A 21,141-nucleotide genomic window follows, 5' to 3' on the forward strand; every position below is an offset into this window, starting at 1 on the left:
TCAAAGGCTTCGTGAGGATCGCTTGCATGAAACGACACACTGCATCCTTAATTATAAAGCTAAAAATAAAAAAAATGTCCAATGTCTAGAAACTCACACAATCCTAATATTCAACCCGACGAGCAAGTGAGGACGACAAAGGAATACGAGGGTGGTGATAACAGACTTGGATATATAAATAGACCGATAAGACAAGCCGTAGGAGTTGCACAAAGGAAAGAAGAGACAACAAGACAAAGAGGGAACCGACAGAAGATGCCCAGGTGTGAGGAGGTGTCAGGGGATGAGAGTCTTACCTGGATGGAGTACATGATGATCTTGAAGCAGCGCACAGCAAATGTCTTGCCCTCCCACAATGAGTGGTTATCCAAGTGCCTGGAGAGATAAAGGAGTATTCAGAAGGGAATAGGGTGGAGGTAATTACACAGTGGCGGTGGCACTGACGACCGGCATGGAACCAGCCAGTAACTAGGAAGTCACAGCCCATATAAGGGCACCGTGCTCGATGCACTTCAACTAGCGACTAACAAGCTAGTAGTGAACTCCTAACGAAGAACAATTGTTAGCTTGCCTATAGTCAAACTTTGACTTGTACACGCTCTGTTTTTCTGTTACAACGTAACAGAAAAACAAAAGACAGCAGCAGTAGTATAATGAAAGGCATACAGGGAAACATTTTATTTGTTTGGTTAAGCCTGTGATAAACGCTGACCGTGACTCAGATGACGAGGCGAAAAAATATCAGCAAGTCCACGGAGAATTAACTCTGGCAACGTAGGCGGAGCTATAAGGTTGAAAACACTAATAGGAGCTGACTCAGGCCTCGATAAGGGAAGCTGACTGCTTCGCAACTACAAAGTTCTGGAACTGTCTTTCTGCGTGCAATGAATAATTTTCCTTCCTAGATCATTTCGAGGCCTCGTATTCGAAACACGTCATCTCTGGTGAGTCATGACTCAACCTATCAATGTCTTTGATCACAGGATCCACATAATTCACATTCCCTCAAATCAGACACACATACACACACACACAAACACACACACACACAGTGATGAATAGAGAACGATGCAGAAAGACCAGGCCGGTGTAAGATAAAAGGTGTAACAGACAGATGGGAGATTAAAAAAATTAAATGATAGGGGGGCAAACCAAAAATAGAACACAAGGACAAAGAGCACAAATGGCACAGATAGACACACACTTTGAACTACAGTATAAGCAGATGAGCTTTTCAGAAGTTATTAAGTATTTTGTTGAAGAGTTGTTTTTTAATTTGGTCAAATGCATCATCTAAGAAAATAGATCAATATAAAACATTGGTTTAAAATGAGAGACATTGGCAGCGGGTGCACTATTTTGGATATCCCTCAGTGTCATGTTAACAGTGACATGTGGGGCTGGTCGTCATCGATAGGGACCAGGGGACAGGGGAGAGAGAACACGCCGCGCTAAAGGCAGGAAAAGAGGAAAAGAGTCCCAGTGGGGCTGGAAGAAGGCGCAAGGTTGAACAAACCTAACAGCGAAGGAATGAGCGAGGGAAAAACGAAAGAGACGCAGATGGAACAACAGAAGAAGTCACACACACACACACACACACACACACACACACACCAGAGGGAGAACCAAACACATGGCGCCACAAACAAAAAACAGCAAGGAGGACAGTTGAGACAGCTAGATCGCAGGATGCGATGAACCAGGGAACGCAAGCATGATGCGGGGCAATTATAGAGCCCGCGGCCGTCCTCCCGTCAGCTCAAAACCACCACTGATTGCTGGTGAGAGCCCACTGGAAATCAAAAAGCTCCACGGCGCACACGCGGCAGAAAGCACCACCACGTAGGACCGGCCCCAGGTGAAAACACGACAGAAAAACATTGACATAAGAAAAACAAAAAAAACGACAATCATGTCTATGCTTCAAAATCAAAATGGGGGGGCTTACATGAGGACGGGCGTGACGGCGTTCTTGATGTTGCCGTAGGCGGCGCGCCCCAGAAGCTCCCTGAAGCAGCGCTCCGTCAGCTCCACCGGGCTCTCCTTCTCCTTCTCTGATGGAGAGCGGCTGGGAGGAGGAGGGAAGGCGGGGGCAGGAGGAGGAGGAGGAGAGGAGTGAGTGAGGGTGGGAGGAGGAGGTGGGGGGGGGGGTGGGAGGGAGAGAGAGAGAGGGGCCGGGCAGTCAATAAGTGCGTGTTGGGAGTCAGGAAGCAGGGAGTGGGTAGGGAGGAGTGACGGGTGATCGAGGGGCGAGGGGAGAAAGAGTGAAGAGCGAAAAACAGCAGAAAGTGGGGGATTAGAGAGAGGGAAGGGAGAGCGAGGGGGAGGGGGAAGGGGGGGGGATGGGAGGCGAGGTTAGATCAATGACTCAATGCGAACAGCATTTCCCCTCACTGGGTCTTTTTTGTCCGAGCCCCCCACCGGGTCGCTGTGTCACTGCCTGGAGTGACGACTCCATCAGAGGAGCTCGTATTTCTAACTGAAGCCGAGGGACTGCAGCCACTGCAGTGTGTGATGCTGGGCGTGTTTGCTGCATTCTCTTCTTTTCTTTTTTTCGTAGAAATGTAATGTACTTTTTTTGTAGATGCTGGAACTGCGATCAGCCAAACGACGAATGGCGATCAATGCGCGCTTGTGTTCATAAACGCACGGCTTCAAATGTGCCCACACACACACACACACAAACAAAAACACACACAGCCGGGCTTTGATCTCATGCATTGTTAACGTCACCGGCCCAGCTCCAGCTCAGCTGGGGCTGGGCTCGGGTGGCCCTTGCATGCCCACATCATTTATTAAGCAGCAGAACTCCCACTTATTGCTGATGGAAAAGGCCATGTGGCTTCCTGGCTTGGCATTGCTTTTTTTTTTTCATAAGTCACCTTCAGCAGTGAGGGCCTTTTCTTTTCCAAAACTATACTCTAGGGAAAACCGAGTCTCATCAATATCTCACACACTTTCTTTAAAAGCGATCATTTAAGGTGATTTGCGTTGCTTAACTTCCCCGGCAGCTCGCGGGCTTTGCCTCGCAGGTCTTGTTGACTCGAGGCTTTACAGGATTCACATTCACCGTGAAAACACCTTGGGCGCTAAGCGACATCATTAGGACGTCCTGCGCCCACGTGCTCGCACTAAGCTCAGGGAGCCGACGCGCCCTCGGGTGGGTGGCGAGCCATTTGCAGCCCGGGGCTTCTGCCGAGCCAACGTCTGGAAGACGGAGAGCTGCCAGGAAACCGTCGAAAACAAACAGCCTTTGGAAGCTAATCAAGTTAATAGGATCCTTTCAGGGAATGGCATTATGAATACACCCAAAAATAAATGAAGTTATTCATTTTGACGAAGTCCAAACCCATTTATTGAGAGATCTTTAATATATATATAAAAATCTGTAATCTGCCGCAGACCGTCCGGGAATTGAATTTGGCAGGGTACTGATCTTTATGCTCTCAGTGGACAGTATTGATTGAGCAGACTTGAACATAGAGAGATGTTGAAAGATATGGAGGACGCCAAGCCTTGGATTGGGGGAGCTGAAGCCCCAGATGGCAGAATTCTGGCTCTCCCTGGACTCTCTCTCTCCCCTGCAGTCTGACTGTGGCTGGATCTGGCATCCATCTGTCCATCAAGACATAATTTGAATTAGTCCTCTAAAACGTCTGTGAGGACTCTGTCCCTCTCAGATCTTCCCCTGTCTCCTTCCCCCCTCTGTTCTTCCATCCTTTGCTGACGTCAATGTGACGGCAGCAGGTGAAATCGTGCCCACAAGTCCATGCCTGTGTATATATTATATATATATATTCTGCAAACCCATCTCTCTATTTCTCTCTCCGTTTCCATTGCCGTGGCATCCACTTTAATACTTCCATCAATTCTACCCCCTCTGTTCCATATCCATTTGTGAGTCTCTTCCCTTTGTACCTGCTCAGTATCCAACTCACACCATGTCCGTGGAAGCTGTCGAGTGTGTCCGTGTATACCAGTGTCCATGCAAATGACCAGGGGGTGGGCGCAGGTCTGTCAGCGCGATCACTCAATGGTGACAGAAATGATGAACGGCATTGGTGTCTGTTGGCTGGTTGACCATGACGAACATGCCCCAACCGAACACACCAGGCACCATGAATGGTGATGTGTTGGGGCCTGACACTGAGGTGCGGGGGGGGAAAGGGGTCATCAAGCTTCATTTATCAGGTGGTGATATTGAGCCTTCCTTAGTCCCTCCCACCTCCAGGGAAATAGTGGTCTGTTTCATCAAGAACATTGGAAACAGAGAGTGTGAGGGTCAACGGGGCCACTGCACATTATAAAACAGCATTGTTAAATACGTGATCTTGTCTCGGTAATAATGTTCCACAGTTGTGCAGGACTTTTTTAAAACAGGACCCCTCTGCCAACATGAAGATTAATGGTCAAATGCAACCACTTTCCTTGAAAACGCAAAAACAATATGCTCAAAGCGCCGTGGAAGAGTATTTTATTCCAGGCGATTAAATCTCCCTAAAGATTGTTCCAAGGCCTAATCACGCTGTAAAAACCCATCAAACATGGCCCACCGGGGTGAACCGAGAGCTCACCTCTCCACGCCCTCCCCGCTCTGCAGGTTGAAGAGCAGCGAGGGGACGATCTTGTCCATGTGCTGGGGGTCCCAGATGTTGGCCTGGAGCTCGTCGTTCACCGTCTTCCGGACCACGCCCTGCAGACCCTTGATGCCCGCCATGCGGATCCTAGAGGAGAGACAGAGACCACGCACCCAGATGTTACGACACCGGTCAGACCCCGACACCCCCACCCAGATGGTAGGACACCGGTCAGACCCCGACACCCCCGCCCTGATGGTAGGACACCGGTCAGACCCCGACACCCCCACCCTGATGGTAGGACACCGGTCAGACCCCGACACCCCCACCCTGACGGTAGGACACCGGTCAGACCCGACACCCCCACCCTGATGGTAGGACACCACCACCCAGATGTTAGGACACCCCCACCCAGATGTTAGGTCACCGGTCAGGCCAGGATACCCCCACCCAGATGTTAGGTCACTGGTCAGACCCCGACACCACCACCCAGATGTTAGGACACCACCACCCAGATGTCAGGAAACCACCACCCAAATGTTTGGACACCACCACCCAGATGTTTGGACACCACCACCCAGATGTTTGGACACCACCAGACCCCGACACCCCCACCCTGATGGTAGGACACCGGTCAGACCCCGACACCCCCACCCAGATGTTAGGACACCACCACCCAGATGTTAGGACACCACCACCCAGATGTTAGGTCACCGGTCAGGCCAGGATACCCCCACCCAGATGTTTGGTCACCGGTCAGACCCCGACACCACCACCCAGATGTCAGGACACCGGTCGGACCAGGACACCCCGCCAACATGTTAGGACACCACCACCCCGGTGTTAGCATCCATTAAATACAACAGATTGTCCTTTCCAATTAGAAGTCCTGAACAGAGTAAAACTTTACTTTGTCTGGATCTTCAGAATAGCTCCAGACATTCACAAGCCGTATCTCATGTGGAAGAGGGAAATGAATGAAAGGAATAATTTCAACCCGAATACCAATCAAAGCAGTCTGTGACTAATTATCCGATAGTCTCCAAAACTAAGAAAACCAACCAGAACACAAAGAGCCGGGTTGACTCACTTGGTGCGGATGTCGGGATCCTCGTAGCTGGAGTGGCACATCTCGCTGAAGCGCGAGACGAAGAAGTCGTAGCTGCGATGGTACGACGGCGTGTCCTCCTCTATGTTGGCGAACTTCACAAACTTTGGAAGGAGGGGGGTTGGGGATGGATAAGAGAAAGCAGTGGTAGAGGTCGTTATTTTCTATGTTGTTAACCTTTATCTTACCAGGTTAGTCAATAAACACTAAACATTGACATCATCACCACCTTTTACAAGAGAGACCTGGCCGAGACAGGGGCAGCCGACGATGAAATACCCAATCGAAAAAATGCTGTAAACGACATATAAAACAACACAGATAACAGCGTTACTTCAATATTTAATCTGGCAGAGGAAAGGCCTACTAGGCCAGACGGGGACACTCTCCTGGCCTAGTACTGGGGAGGGAGCAAAACCAGCTACATGAACCAGGGCAGGCCATAGAGGTCTATTTCAGCCATCTAAACAGGGGGTTGACGGGTTGCACTCAGAAGTCCCCCCTACTCTGCAGTGATAATGAGTCTTCGTGGGGGCATGACCACATAGGCTGGAGCAAAGCCTATGTGGTCCCCCCCACTGGGATAGTAAATGTCACCATTTCAGCTCGACATTTAGCTTCCTGACGCCGACCAATGAATAAATGATTATGGTGTGTTAATTGGAAACGGGACGGACGTAATCTATAACTAAAAATAAACCGAAGTGATGAATTATTAAAAGCTGCGGGTAAATGGTAAATATAGAACCCCCACCCCAAAAAGAGAGGCAATACCGCAGAGTTACCATGAGTTAAAGAAACCGTCAGCCTGTTTTGAAGCTTCTCTTGTACGATGTTTGTTTTATTTTATTTAGGTCAATGATACCAGGCGTGGGAGGTGAGGCTCAAGTTTGAGTCCCTGTATGGATAAATCCTCTAATCCACCACTTCCCACCTCTCTCTGACACACGGTAATCCTAACCCCACTGTGTGTGTGTTTGTGTGTGTGTGTGTGTGTATGTGTGTGTGTGTGTGTGTGCGTGTGTCAGTGTGTGTGTGTCAGTGTGTGTCAGTGTGTGTGTCTGTTTGTGGTCTGAAATCAACATTATTTAAATTATTATCACCATTATATTTATAAACAAACAAGCTTAATGCATGCCATATATGAGCCATTTTGCAGCAGTGGTATCATAGTGTGTATATCAACAAAGATTTGTGCCCTTAATACCCAAGTAGTATTAAAGCAAGTTTGATGTTGGAAAGATTAATCTGTGGGCGTGCCAGAAAGTCCCATATCTGCTGTGTGGGTGACAGGGGGAGTGTCACCCGTCTGCTCTGCTCCTAATCTGACTGCTATGCCCCCCAGTCCTTCTTCTCCAACCTACACTCCCTCACTCACTTCAGAGCAATGGCTTCCCTTTCTCTCTCCCTCTCCAGCCTTCTTTTATCCCCCATTTCACACAGAAAGTATGTCAGCCCGATCGTTTCATGTGCACGCCCAACATTGTGCCCCATGAGAAGAACTAAACAGCCCAGCCTCATTATATCAGATTTGATTTATCTTGACAATGTTTGCACCGCCACTGGCTGATGTGGAGCTACGTGTGTGACTACACATCACACAGGTCTGTCCTTTCAGATCGTACATCTTGTCAGCACTCTAAACCCAGACTCTCAGCCTCGGTCACGTCTTGTATGCATTCAGTGATTCCTGGGTGTTCAAAGACCCACTAGAACCTCCTCATCGCTCCTCTTAGAGGAGAGCTCGTAGAGACGCAAGATGGGCAGTCGCAGAGGCCTGGACCAAGGTGACTCACCGAGTTGGTGCCCAGGATCTGGAGGTTGGGTTTGTCCGACTCCAGCAGCTTGCGCACCATCTTGAGGAAGCTCTCCACAAAGAGGTTGATGCTCTGGCAGTGGCAGGCCATCAGCAGCTGGTCCAGGGCCTCCATCGCTATGCACACGTAGCTGAAAAGGGGGAGGGGAGAGCCAGGCTTATCGCACGTGTTCACATCGGAGGAGTGATGTCGACCCATTCTTAAGAGTCCGTAGCGTTTGAACTGAATCAAATAGAATAGTTTGAGCAGTCGTGCAGAGTTTTTTTAAGCAGAATTATGCAAGTGCTGGAGCAGGACTCAGTCTGGACTCAGTCTGGAGTCCAGACTGACCCGTATCTGTGGCGAGCCACATCCCTGGACAGCCTCTCAGAGAGGTAGGCCCCGATACGGTCCAGCTTCTCCGGAGCTGACAGGGCGTAGAACGTCAGCTTCTCCATGTTGGCCTTCACTAGCCCATCCTGGGAGGGAAAAAACAAGAAAAAGAGTGGAACGATAAATTGACAGCAAAAGCTTGAGAGGGAGAGAGACACACAAAAGATAGGAAGTGTTTGACAGGAACAGTTGAAAAGGGACGGGAAAGTGAGAGGGGTTGTGTTTGCTTCTGAATACAACATTCAATATCAATATTTAGTATTTTTATCAAGCACAAATGAAATCCCAAGTCTGTTGTCTTGAACACCTCCACTTCACATTGAGCTCATCTGTGCTGTGTGTTCAAAGGGCTCTATTACTCCACTGCCGGTGGGATTATGTTAGCTAGACTCTGCTTGGCTGGAGCTTAGAGCTCAAATTAGAATTTTGTTTTTTGGAGTGTGAACATCCGCTTGAGAGCGTTCAAGTGGGGCCTTTCTCTAACCCTGAAGGTTTAACTATGGGTACAGGAGAAAAACATATCTAAACTAATCACCACCTACTACCCACAAACAGGCGTCCTCCCTCTCTGACTCATCCTGGTAAACACTGGCAAAACGAGAACCTTCACAATGCTGCCTCTTTCATGTCAACGGTGCGGAACTGTACCTGGTTGGTTACATTTATTTTGACTCAAAAATGTCCAAGTCATTTTAGCCAATTAAAGACGACTAACTAATGACAATTTATCTTAATTTCCTAGAATACTGGTTGTGATATCTACTATACTTTACATGATTCCAGTGTTATTTAACTAAACAATCAAGGTGGCAAACAGACCATATTATTTGGAGTATGCCTTTTGGATTGAATGATTTATATTTTCAACACACAATATTTGTGGCTGGACCAACTCATTGCAAAAGAGTTTGTTGAGGATGTTGGTTACAGACCTTGCGGTTATGGTTTTTGTAGTGAATTAGTAGTTATGCCCTACTTGCTGGAAAATATAGCAAAGCATTATTTCCATGTTTACTGCTAAACTATTTCAAATGAACTGATTAGAAGAATGCTCATTAGATATTAAAGACAAAGTTTAGTAATTAACAAAGAGCATCCAAAATAAGTTTGAATAATAATACTTTTCAGACAAAGCAAGCCCATTTAAGACATGTTTCGTGCTCTGCTCTTACGTGATGGGTTTTTGCTGTGACATTTGAAAAACCATCTAAACCAGAAAACAAAGAATAAATGGTGGCAGGTTAACCATTGAACACAGCCACGATGGGGAACAGCTTCAGTGTCTTTTACCTCGGGGTCCTCTGGAAAGATGTTGTCCACCAGCCTCTTGTAGCGAGGCCTTAGGGCACCGCAACAACCACAGACCCCTGTAGGAGACAAAGGACAGGAGGCCGTGGCATCACTGAGATGTGCTTTGATAAAAGACACCCCTACACATTCTTGTGTAGGGTTGATAAAGATACACCAACCCTATTGTGGGAACTATATACGTGTTTGAAGAATAGGCACACGCACACACACACACACACACACACACACAGTGCATTGTGTGACTTTGCAGCAAGGAGACAGCTAACTAGGCTGCCAATGGCAGCTGGAATGTGATTGGTCCAGGAATTTCAGCAGTGGTGAGTCATAAGGAGCCTCTGGGACAACAAGGAAGCTAGTGAATGAAATAACCTACTAAAATATTACACCACCGTAAACCCCTTTACAAACACACACTCGCCAGCAGCCCAAGTCAGCATATACATTTTTAAAAGAGCCGACACCAAAAAGCAATGCAGATCTGCATGTTCATGTAGTTTTTTCCCAAACTGCACTTATATTAATATTTTGCTAGAATTTGAGCAACAACAAGCCCGAAAAAATACCAAAATCCTTCTTTCTTTCCGATGTTTATTTGGTGAATGAGTATCCTTTGGAAAGGCTGTCCCTTTCATCGTCTTCCTGCAGTCTTATCAGTAACCTTCACCTTGGTGGTGGAGGCAGACAATGCAGGCAGAGCCTCCTCCTGGAGAAACATCATCCAGCAATCTGGTACGAAAGAGGCCCAGAAGACACTGTGTGTGTGTGTGTGTGTGTGTGTGTGTGTGTGTGTGTGTGTGTGTGTGTGTGTGTGGAGGGAAAGAATGATGGCATTTTAAAAGGCGTCTGTCCGACTCTAAGTCATGCCCAGACTTGACTCACGAGTCTGACCAGTGCTGTGGGTTTTCTCTCCAAGCGCTTTGGAACTATTCATAGCCTTTCCTCGGCCCCCTTATCCATCACTACAAACAGGAATATGGGCTGTGTCTGCCCAGCACCTCCTCCTCACTCCTCTCTCCCCCTCACTCCCTCTCTCGTCCCTTGCATTTTTGGCCCACAGCCTGGCTATAGGGATAAATGACTGACCACACTGATGGATACCCGGTGAGGAAGAAGAAGAAGAAGAAAAAAAACAAGGGACAAGGCCTTAAGAAAGGAGTGACAGAAGGATGGATAAAGAGCTAAAAGGAAGGAGTAAGAAGTGATGAAGTGTTGGGGGGTGACGGTGGGGATGGGGGTGGGTAGGCAGGTGGTGGTGCTCACCAAGTGAGTCACGGATTAACGTTGGATACTGCGTCCTTTCTCCACCAGCGCACAGCAAATCTACTTGGCCCTCGGCCAATACATCAACACACACGGAGGAGCCAGTACATCTTTGTACGTGCATATTCATACACACAACATACTAAGCAAATGTTGACTGCTTCTTACCACCTCGATATTTGCTTGCTCAAAACCAACAGTTCTGTGACAGCACAGCAGCAGCAGAGTTAAACCCACATGCAAGCAGTAAAGTATTGAAATTAATGAACAGTGCGCAACAACAGGCTCTTTTGTAAATGAATCCATTCCATTATTAGCCTTTGTGTAGGCAGCCTGGGGCGGACAGTGTGCCGGGTTAGTGCCTGAAAGATGCTAGTTCAGTAGGTCAAAGGAAAATTCCAACGCAACACTGTGTACAGCCGTTGGAACAGCTCGAGGAGCAACCGATTGAAGACCTTAAGATCAATGTTGACTTATGCTACATAAGATTGAATGATGTGTTGATTGCATCAATAATGGAGATTGTTGGACAGAGTTCTTAATCAACAGATTTCTACATTTGAATAGACCAGTTACTATGCCTCTCCTGAATGGTGATGGAGGTTCGCTGTTTATGGCTAAGCATTTATAAATACCATCGAATATCAGGTAGTCGATGGTATTTTGGTTCGTTTTTTCTTACACATGGCTATAAATGGCTACTCCACAATCTCCTTTTTCTGCAAATGGAAGAAGGTCAAAGGCGTAAATCTGGGATCTTGAAGAAATTGTGCCAAGCGAGTGTCAGTTGCCATCTTTTTAAGTGACATTTGGCATTGACCTTAGCCAATAGGAAAACTGTAATAGCCACAATACAGAGAGAGAGACTGTGCTTGCTGTGTTGTTCAAGTATGTTGTGGTTGCTGCGTTGCAAGATAAAGAATATCATACCACCATTGCTCCTGTCCACTAACATTAATCCCTCCCGTCTCCTTGGAAGGCTTGGGTATACAATAGGCCTGAACGATTTGGGGGAAAATATGAATTCCGATTTTTTAGCTTAGAATTAAAATAAATAAATTAATTAATTTAAGAAATATTAATAATTAAAGGAATTTAAAACCTAAATCCACACGTGAATCGAGATTGCGATTTTATAACGATTTATCGTTCAGGCCTAGTATATAAACACTTATTTTTGTACAAACGGGGCTGTTTGACGTCTCCCAATTGGTGATTTTCCGAATCAGACCTGCACGACAGCTGAACGAGATACACGCACGCACGCACGCACGCACGCACGCACGCACGCACGCACGCACGCAGGCGAGCATGCGCACACGCTCACACACACACAGACACAATCAGTAAGATTTTCAAACCTTAGAATCGCCATTTTTAGCATGGCTGACAATGACGACATAGACACTTATCACCCAATCAATAAGATGCTCAGACCTTACAATTGCCATTTTTACCATGGCTGAAAATGACCACATGCACATAAAAGGTCAACACTTTGACCTTTCTGCAAATAACATATGTTGAAAGAATGGAAGGGAAACCATATTTATATTTTTAGCAAACACTATAGCTCCAGCACTAACCTTTACACTACTGAGAAATAAGGTTGACATCTCGTGCAGACTTTAGTGGATCCTGCACCACATGTGCACATGTGCACACACACACACATACACACTCCTGAGTGTGGCTACACAAATCAATTTGTAGCGAACACTTTAACAAACACTACTATGCCTGTCACCCATCACCGCGGCAACCAGACTATAAGAAGAAGAGCCATTTAAACCAGTCAACTCCATTTGTCTAATTAAGGGGCTCAGCCCTTCCATTCCTTACCTGAGTCCAGGCTAGAGATGGTCGACCTGACTGGATAACAGAAACGAGGAAGAGCGGCCAGTGGCACAGAGAAGTAGAATGTCAAAGGACAACAGGGAAGCTAGCGATAATCAAAGCTGTATGGAAAAGCCGATGTAGGGAACCTGGAACACAAACACCGACCCATTCACAAACAAGCATAGGGTTTGTGTACATGTGCGTCCGTTTGCTTTCCCACATATCAGCTTAGGATGATGGCCAACTTAAAATGTATAGATTACTAAAGATGTATATATTTATCAAATGACGGGATAGCAGAAGATCAACATCTCATGAGAATCCTTTCAGGAAATAGAGGATTAAATCCACACACAAATACCCTAGTCTACTTTGGCTATGGATTTATGTTGCATATTGCATCAGATGTAAGGCAGCTATACAGTATATTTAATGTCGATAACCAATTGTGATTTAAAGTTATTTCAAAACATATTCAATGTCATTCAAAGACAAGGCCATTCACCTAGTTAATTTAACAGTTTGGGCAGTAATTCCTTGGGTCACATTCAACAACATCCAACACAGGCCCTGGCAGCATTTAAAAGGAAAATAATAAGAGTGTGTCACCAACTCCTTTGGGGATAGACTCTGGTGCTCACAAACATTTAGCATGTTCAAAATTTGGAGCTCAGTGGTATATGATAACAAACACCTCAGCAAAATAACGTTCAATGTTGTCTAAGAGACGCTTTAATTACATAACGGAGCCGGGAACGATTAGACGCGCTCAGGCACAACTGGAGTCGCAAACCAGAGAGAGAGAGAGAGTTAGACTGAGGGTGTTGGAGCGACAACCTACGTGCTATTTTGAAATTGGCATACCTGAGGCATATCCTAAATCACGGCCAGCCAGCCAACCGACCACACACAGACACACACACACAGACACAGGCCTGTACATGTGTGTGGAAGTGACGCAGGAGCATAGGTCAGCGCCAGGATTGCACACAATAGCTTAAACAATAATTAACAGGGGCAGGTTAGCGTTTGCTTGGACCTCCAATCAGGCGAGCTTGCAAGATGAAGAGAGGAGCGGGGGGGAGCTGATGTCGCAAAGTGTCAGAAATAGCGTGATGGATTAGAAAGCCACATCTGTTAGACAGAAAGTCAAAACGCCTTGCATGGGATGACACTAAGAATACAGATGGAGTATTCACATAGACACACACACAAACCATTATTTATAAAACAAATATAAAATGGTGCTGCAAATGGCCATGTTAGCTTTGTGTTAACTACAGCGCGTTGCTTATGCATCTAATGCATCACTGTACTACCTAGATAAAACACAAATATTTCATGAATAAGATACAAAAGATAAAATAGACTTCTGTTTTTAAGCATCAGGTGAGTTTTCCATTTGTAATGAACATGTAACAGAAAGGTTGTCATTTAACCAACAGTTTGGTCCAAAACTATAGAGAGCTAATAGCCCACTATCATCAACAGACAAGTCTAGCCAGTTAGTGGGAACACTTGGTTCAAATAGCTCATTCGAAACACAGCTTCTACACCATCTTAACAGCAAGGTCGCTTCTCCTCAGTCACGACGCACATTGTTGTGGCTCTGGGAACGTCGTGAATCCAGTCAGCACCCACGCACAGCACAGCCCTCCATCTATCTATACGGCAGGTTCAGAGGGTGCATTTGATCCCTAGTGGGCGGCCGGGAAGCTGGTCTAACGCTACCCCCCGCCAGCACTGATCTACAGACACGTCCCACCAAAAGTCCTCTGGGATTGTGTGGGGACCGAGCGGACAAAGTGTCTATGAATCACACACACACACACACACACACACACACACACACACACACACACACACACACAGGAGGTGTGGAGCATTGCAAGGGGCTTAGACATGGCTGTCTGAAGAACTTTGTTGTGCCCCCCCACACCCTCCAATCACCAACCTTTCCCCAGACTCCCTTCTGGGGAAAATAACCTAAAATGTCTTGAGCTCAAAGCAGATACGGTTACTGCAAAAGCACACAATTATTATAGAGATCATCAATGTCTTAACAATAGGTATCTGTAAAGGGTCTTCCCAATGACATACATGTATGCTCTCAACTCAATAAAGATTTCTGCAAAAAATGGATATTCATTTGTAAAATAAAGTAAGAGTTCTTATTGCGCTCCTGAGGCTCAAACTGAATTGTGAAGCTCCGGATGTAATCACAATGCCAGGGTAAACAAATACCCGATGGTCAACAGCAACATTCCAGTTGGTCACCCCCATCACATTGTCCAGCTTTCACACTCACAAGCTTCAGCCCGCTCCAACACATGAGCTACCCCATACAAGTTATCAAACGCAGGCATTAACAGCGCATTAAATCCATCCTGGATGAGGTCCTCATGTTATTACCGAAAATAAACATGTCCAAAAGTGGCGTTGCGCTTTATCCGTCCGGCACGGTGCTCTGGCAAGAGTCTAGTTTGTCAAAATAAGCCGACGTTAAACACAGTCTACTAGGGATGAGATAAGAGCGCTATAATTTAAAGAATGTGGCAAAACAAGATAAACAGTGAGGACTTTGCTGGTTTACTAACACCACCCCCCCCAGGCATACGAACACATTCCTATTTACAAAGACCTACACAACAGCAGAGCAGAGAAAAAGAAGTGTGGGATTGTTTTCCTTCTTACCGTACATCGATCGTGATGATCAAGTGACTCTACAGAGAACAGTCTGCAGCCTTCGCAAACGCAGCTTCTGCCGCTCTCTCACAGAAAGAGACCCGCACACACACGGAAAACGCTCACACACACACAAGTCTCTCTCACTGAGAGGAATTGCCTGCACGTGCACCAAGAAACCTAGCAAGAATGCCACCGTGGAGCGCGATTGGTGCAGAGCCTAGCTTGGAGCAATGAGCTATACACGCAAACCCCCTAACCCCCCCCCCCCCCCCCCCCCCGACGCATTCACATGTGCGCACACACACACTCACTCACACAGTCACTCACACAAGGGGCATGAGGAAGAAACGTCATAGCGCAGCGGGCTGTGATGGTGACCTTGGATTTTCCTATTTGCCTTCTGCAACAGCGCTCCTCAAGAGGGTATTGCAGATTATACATCGGCTGATGGAGGGAGACAGGGAGACACAGAGAAGAAGGGAGAGCACGAGAGCAGAATTTTCTCTCTCTCAAATGAATTTGCATTTATTTTTGTAAAATCTTATAAATAATGGATGACGTAGGTGATTCTAGGCAGAACATCTCTTATTACTCTCTTGTTATAGCTCTTGAAATCATTGCAAAGGCAAAACAGCAAAGAACTTTCAAAACGCCAAAGACAAACAGCTGTTTAAATACATTTTAAAAAGCTATACATAAAGCTATACATTTAATAGAGAGATCCTTGAAAACACTGACATCTTCAATTCTCTGTTTAAAAGAAACATTAAAAAATGTCACTGAACACTTTCACAAATATTCTGCCTACCAATCATTGCCCGATAGCGTGTTTTTCTCAATATTAATTAAATGTATACCGAAGAGCCTTCAGTGTCCAAAATAATCAAGAAATTGTTCCTTCATTTAATTTCTACACACACGCAAGAACATCCATCTACCCTTTTTAACGACCAAAAGCACTTTCGTCAGCACTTGCAATTCATCAACATGAAAAAGCGCTGGCCCGCTCTGCTCGATCACACTCATTTAAATGGGCCAAAACCATTATTGAGAGCTGATGCAGTGCTAATTATTATTCCCTTGAATGCAGCACTGTACCGGCCATCACTTCACTCATCCACTCAAGACCAGTTGTGGCCAGACAACTTTGTCTTGGTTTGCTAAAATTCTGCTAATTGTTTTGGTTATCAATGACTTTCACAAAGTACAGAAAATTGCTTTTTTTCTTTTTAAAGACACCAACACCGTTTATTTTTATGAATATTGCACTTTGCCAATTGAAAGACAACCACACATTTGGCCAAACTTAGCTCTCCCAAGTACTGGCAACATAACCAATGCGCATTATGGACCAGGGAAGATTATCAAGTCAGCACATATCATGATAAATAATCCATTAAGCTCTTTCAGGTCCACCGTAGTATACAACTCAACCAGAACTATCAGGTCTGATATCACTTTTCACATCCTTGAGAAGCTTGGCGTCAGGCTTAAATCAACTGACAGACATAAATTGTTTAAACAAAACCAACTTGAATACACCGCAATTCAAAAAGAATTAACCAAATAAAGGACATACCACAAATACATTTACATAATATGAAAACTCAATAGACATCCGCGGTATTCCTGTTCCTAGGGCTGAACAAAGAACAGCCAGTCAGTCGGCCGGAGTGCAGCGAGGGGGTTAACACACCAGCCATCACACCCACCTTTGCCAACGCGATGGTCCAGAATGGTACGACAGTCCAGTGCCAGCCTCCGCGAGGCTGGTGCTTCAGGCACAGGCAGTGGCATGACAAGCTCAGGCACACACACGCACACACACAGTCACACCACACCCGAAACACAGCCAGACACCCGAAAGCCAGGCACACAGAAAAGCTCCTGCACAACAGCAGAAACAGGACCCACACTGACACCGATGATGAAGTAAGCGAAACTACAACAAGTGAAACCCTGCAAGACCTGGCTGAATAGCATACAAATCAATACAGCTTGACTCAATAGAGAAAAAAAACGATTTCTATATGAGGAAGAACAGCCAACAAAATAAAACTGCTGAGCTGACGTTGACCGACTGACTAAACTGATTCCTCCCAAACTCTCCTTGTTGCTGTATTCTACCGTCTCTTAGGCTACAAGGCAACACTTAAAACACACGCATACAGAAAAAATGTCCAGGACAATTAACTCCCAATGATGAAAAGTTTTTGTCATTCGAAAACACACGCAAAAAGTTAGAAAACTAATTTTGTTCAGCAACAGGTCGCGACCCTTCCTCGATGCCCCTCTGTTGACCAATGTGGACTGGATCAACCACTGAGATTAGTCCCTTTAAGTAGCTCTGTTCTTTCTGCCTCTCCCTCTCATTAATAAACATCTCACCAACACAATAGATCTCCCTACCCAAGTTCCAGTCCCTCGCCCCCTCTATCTCAGAGAGAGAGAGGGGAGAGAGAGGAGAGAGGAGAGAGAGTGAGAGAGGGAGAATGAGTGGGATTGTTAACTATTCAGCCACATAGCTGATTGACAAGTCAAGGAGTTCAGACGTGATGTAATGTAAAACGTTGAGAAACACAAGAAAACATCTGTTCATCGATGCTCAACTCCAAGGAGCATGATCAAAGGCATATATGTTTACACACACGACAATCTGCATTGCAATCTGATGGCAATAATACTACTTAAACATAAAAAAATATATAGAAATCGAAAATGTTTCTGCTTACCTGTCATGTTCGATGTTGGGCACAAGGCGGCGTTGCTCTTCCAGAGTCAGCGAGGCTGGGAACCAATGGAGCAACAATGCCCCGAACTGAGCCTTCACGTCGGGCGCTCGAAACAAGGAAACCTGCAGGATATCCTTTGGCCTGTGCAATATCCGACATTGGTTATGTTCAACACCATGTACCAAAATAACCTTTAACGGGGCACTGAATCACTCTCACGCAACAGCGAGAATAGTAGCAGGTGCAGAAGATGAAGGAAAAACATAAAAGTGTAAAGGCTGCTGAAGCTTCTATCGTTCCCTGAAAGCGGTCAACACACCCAGGGACCCTTCTCTTTGACTAATCTTAAAATTATTTCTGCACAAGGGCTCGGTCCATATTCTAAATACAGGTTAGTAGTATATTTCTATTGACATTCAGTTCAAAGTATTCGTTACATTAAACCATATAAAACAGACTAACCTAATCCTGACATGACTACTCCATCCATAGTAGCTAGGGTGCTAACCATGCTAAAGTTAACGGGTTTAAATGTTCACTGGCCGACAAGTGACACATACTATACTCACCATGAAATGAGAGCAATTAAAACAATTAAACAGTATGCGGAAGGTCTATGTTGGGTTAATATAAGAATCCGGGATATGAAGTCGGTTAGCTACAGCACTACTTTAACCTGTCTGTTTTGCTGTTAGCGGAATATTATAACGATGGTCGGGGGTGGGGGGACCATAATCTGTGGTCCTACTAGTACAGTGGGCCGACCGTCACTGATTCACAAAAATGGATGCGCAGTATCTACTGCGGGAACTCCATTCGTGTGTTTGTAAAAAAAAAAAGGTCAAGTAGATGCATGTAAATGGCAATATAGTAAGAAGTAAATAGATTATATACTTGTATTTGTATATGAATGTATATATATATATATATATATATATATATATATATATATATATATATATATATATATATACCTTTCTTTTCAGCATATGGATGTAGGCCAACTAAATGATATGGACTGACTCCCATAGGCCTACATAGCAAAGAGCGATGTACCTGAAGCAGGTTAAAGGATGGATGTAGCCTATCTATATTAAGCCATCCTTCCTCCTAATTTCCCAAGGTAGGTAATAAAATACGGCCACACACAAGCCTGAGAAAAGCTCTGATCAGCAAAATTAGCTGTTTTGTCACCAGTACGAAGATTCACATTAACAGTATTAATGTATTATTTTATTTTCATTGAAACTTTGTTACATAAGGGTGTTAAGAGTAAAGGTGTTAGAGTAAAGTCAATCTGTGTCGTGTTTGTTCTAAGTAAACAATCATTATTATATTAATCGTTTTAATAAAGGCCTAAGCAATAGCATTACTAGCCCTACAACCATGCTATTACTAGGCCTACTATCGCTCCTACTAATACTGAGAACATGATGATTCATCTGAATAATAATAGCTATGATAATTGCAATATTTATTATTATTGTTGTTGGAACAACTTTGTTTGGCTTCTGTTAAATAAGAGTCATACTTCGTCAAATGGTATTCTCAGCTAGTTGCATCTATGTTAACACTCTTAAGTCATCATGCGACTGATTATGAATTAGGTTTTGACTCGCTCAAACCTAGTGTTTGATAGTGGACCCCTTATAATCAAGCTAGAACATGAAGAAAGGAATTGAAGTCCAGATAATCCACAAAACTTTGGTTTGGTATGTACATTAATGAAAGTAGCACTTGTAAATAATATTGAAAATTCATCTGGGCCAATAAAGTTCTCCCATTTTTATTGAACGGTTGTTGGAATAGGCTACGATGATGAGGACGAGGATGACTTGCACATCTGATCAAGGTTTGGTATTTGTCTCAGGTCTGCATGTGCATGTAAACAAGTTGAATCTCAACGCTGGCACGGATCTGCCTCTCCTACCCGGTCGCCACCTCAACCGACACATGACAGGCGTTGCCAGGTTCAAGGGCTTCTGCCAGTATGACGTGGCATCCCTTCTCTGTTTTGGCAGAAGGTGCTACTACTACGCATACATTGCACCAAGCCAATGCACATTAGGATTTCACACAGAGGTCTAATGAACGCCGTAAGTAGAGTGTACACACGCCCGTAAGCCATGTGGATGAACCCTCGGCTGGTTTGACATGCATGCTGCTGGAAATTAGATAATTACTGGTAAGTCTAAACACAATTAGCGTGAACCGTAAGAGGACTTGCACATGCCCGTGGCTCATTTTGGTCTAAAGGCTAAGAAATGCTGCAACCTATAGAAGCTTAAATGTGGATTTCCATAGCCTGTTAAAGGTATTAAATTATTTCCTTCAGACCAAGGTAGGTATGTTTATAAAGTGTTAGTGGTTAGTTAGCTGTAAGTCAGGGCCCCTGTAAGTAGGATATTTAAAATAATACAAAAAAAAAACATTTTGTCATCTGCAAGATGAGTTGTCTCAATGCTTAAAATGTCACCTATTTCTGGCTGTACATATTTCTGCACGCCCCCTTGGGATAGATGTGGGACAGACAGATGGGAGCTCATTAGGGTCAGTCTTATGGGGGCTTTGTGCTTTGCCTGTTTGTGCACACAATTAGCAAAGGGAGACTTAGGGGCTTGACTTAGCTTAGGTCCGCTGAGACTACAGGTTCATGCTGATGCTGTTATGTGAAGCAAATCATTTTATCTTGTTCACTCACCCTCCCGACCTCCCATTTGGAGTCATTTACACTTTTTACCAATTCAGGTATAAGCAGGTTCCAGTTCAATTGACCATGTACGGTGAATACAAAATGGAAAACTGAAAAGCATCTCCTTACCATGGTAACTCTTCAAGAGTAAGGAAGGCCTTTCATTGTTTTTCAAAGCGAAGGAAAAAGCCTTGATTGCCAATTTGAAAGACAAAGTATCCAATGAGAGTATATTGCTGTTGTGGACCACTGTAAATATATTATCCAAGTTTCCTTCCCTCTTCCAGTAATTTGCACCATCTAACCATGTGACTCATCCTGAACCATATGGATGACATGAAGCCCCTTAAAATTAAACCGTTTTGCAGATGAGTTGCCTTCAGTATATTGTCATTACTGCCACTTAATTGCCCTTGTTGGTCCATACATTGATCAACTTACATTAAATATAACAATAAGCACTTAAAGCCCTTACTGTTGGTTGACCAAATAAAAGTTACTCTTGCAGCCATTTCTTACTCATAAACTATGCCATATAAATATAAATATGAATATAGATATAGATATAGATGTATATAGAGAGAGACAGATAGAAAGACAAACAGAGAGAAAGGAATAGAGAGGGGATAGAGAAAGAAAGAAAGAAAGAGATGGAGTGAGAGAGATAACAATTTTTGACTATGAACTAATTTGGTATTTATAATGTATTCATTGTTTATGTTGTGAATTTTATATATTATCATAA

The 21,141-nt window shown here is 44.8% G+C and overlaps 1 protein-coding gene across 4 annotated transcripts in view; it reads right to left on the reverse strand.

The window, feature by feature from the left end:
- The window catches only part of LOC307087995 (protein EFR3 homolog B), a 30,628-nt gene extending 12,216 nt beyond the window's left edge, over nucleotides 1-18,412 (reverse strand). The window contains exons 1-9 of one of the 4 annotated variants that reach the window (XM_079753733.1): nucleotides 18,274-18,412; nucleotides 17,705-17,845; nucleotides 9,165-9,241; nucleotides 7,833-7,960; nucleotides 7,482-7,632; nucleotides 5,668-5,789; nucleotides 4,575-4,724; nucleotides 1,949-2,068; nucleotides 297-375 (exon numbers count right to left, since the gene is read on the reverse strand). In XM_079753733.1, the coding sequence (XP_079609859.1) occupies nucleotides 297-375; nucleotides 1,949-2,068; nucleotides 4,575-4,724; nucleotides 5,668-5,789; nucleotides 7,482-7,632; nucleotides 7,833-7,960; nucleotides 9,165-9,241; nucleotides 17,705-17,711 (834 nt within the window). In that variant the 5' untranslated portion in view covers nucleotides 17,712-17,845; nucleotides 18,274-18,412. Of the gene's footprint in view, nucleotides 1-296; nucleotides 376-1,948; nucleotides 2,069-4,574; nucleotides 4,725-5,667; nucleotides 5,790-7,481; nucleotides 7,633-7,832; nucleotides 7,961-9,164; nucleotides 9,242-14,592; nucleotides 14,811-14,978; nucleotides 15,078-17,704; nucleotides 17,846-18,273 lie in introns of those variants that run through there. The other 3 variants (XM_079753734.1, XM_079753732.1, XM_079753731.1) reach the window with 3 other exon arrangements.
- Nucleotides 18,413-21,141: the final 2,729 nt, after the last annotated feature.

This window comes from Pollachius pollachius, assembly GCF_949987615.1.
Source record: "Pollachius pollachius genome assembly, chromosome: 16".
In the NCBI taxonomy this organism is placed as follows: Eukaryota; Metazoa; Chordata; class Actinopteri; order Gadiformes; family Gadidae; genus Pollachius; species Pollachius pollachius.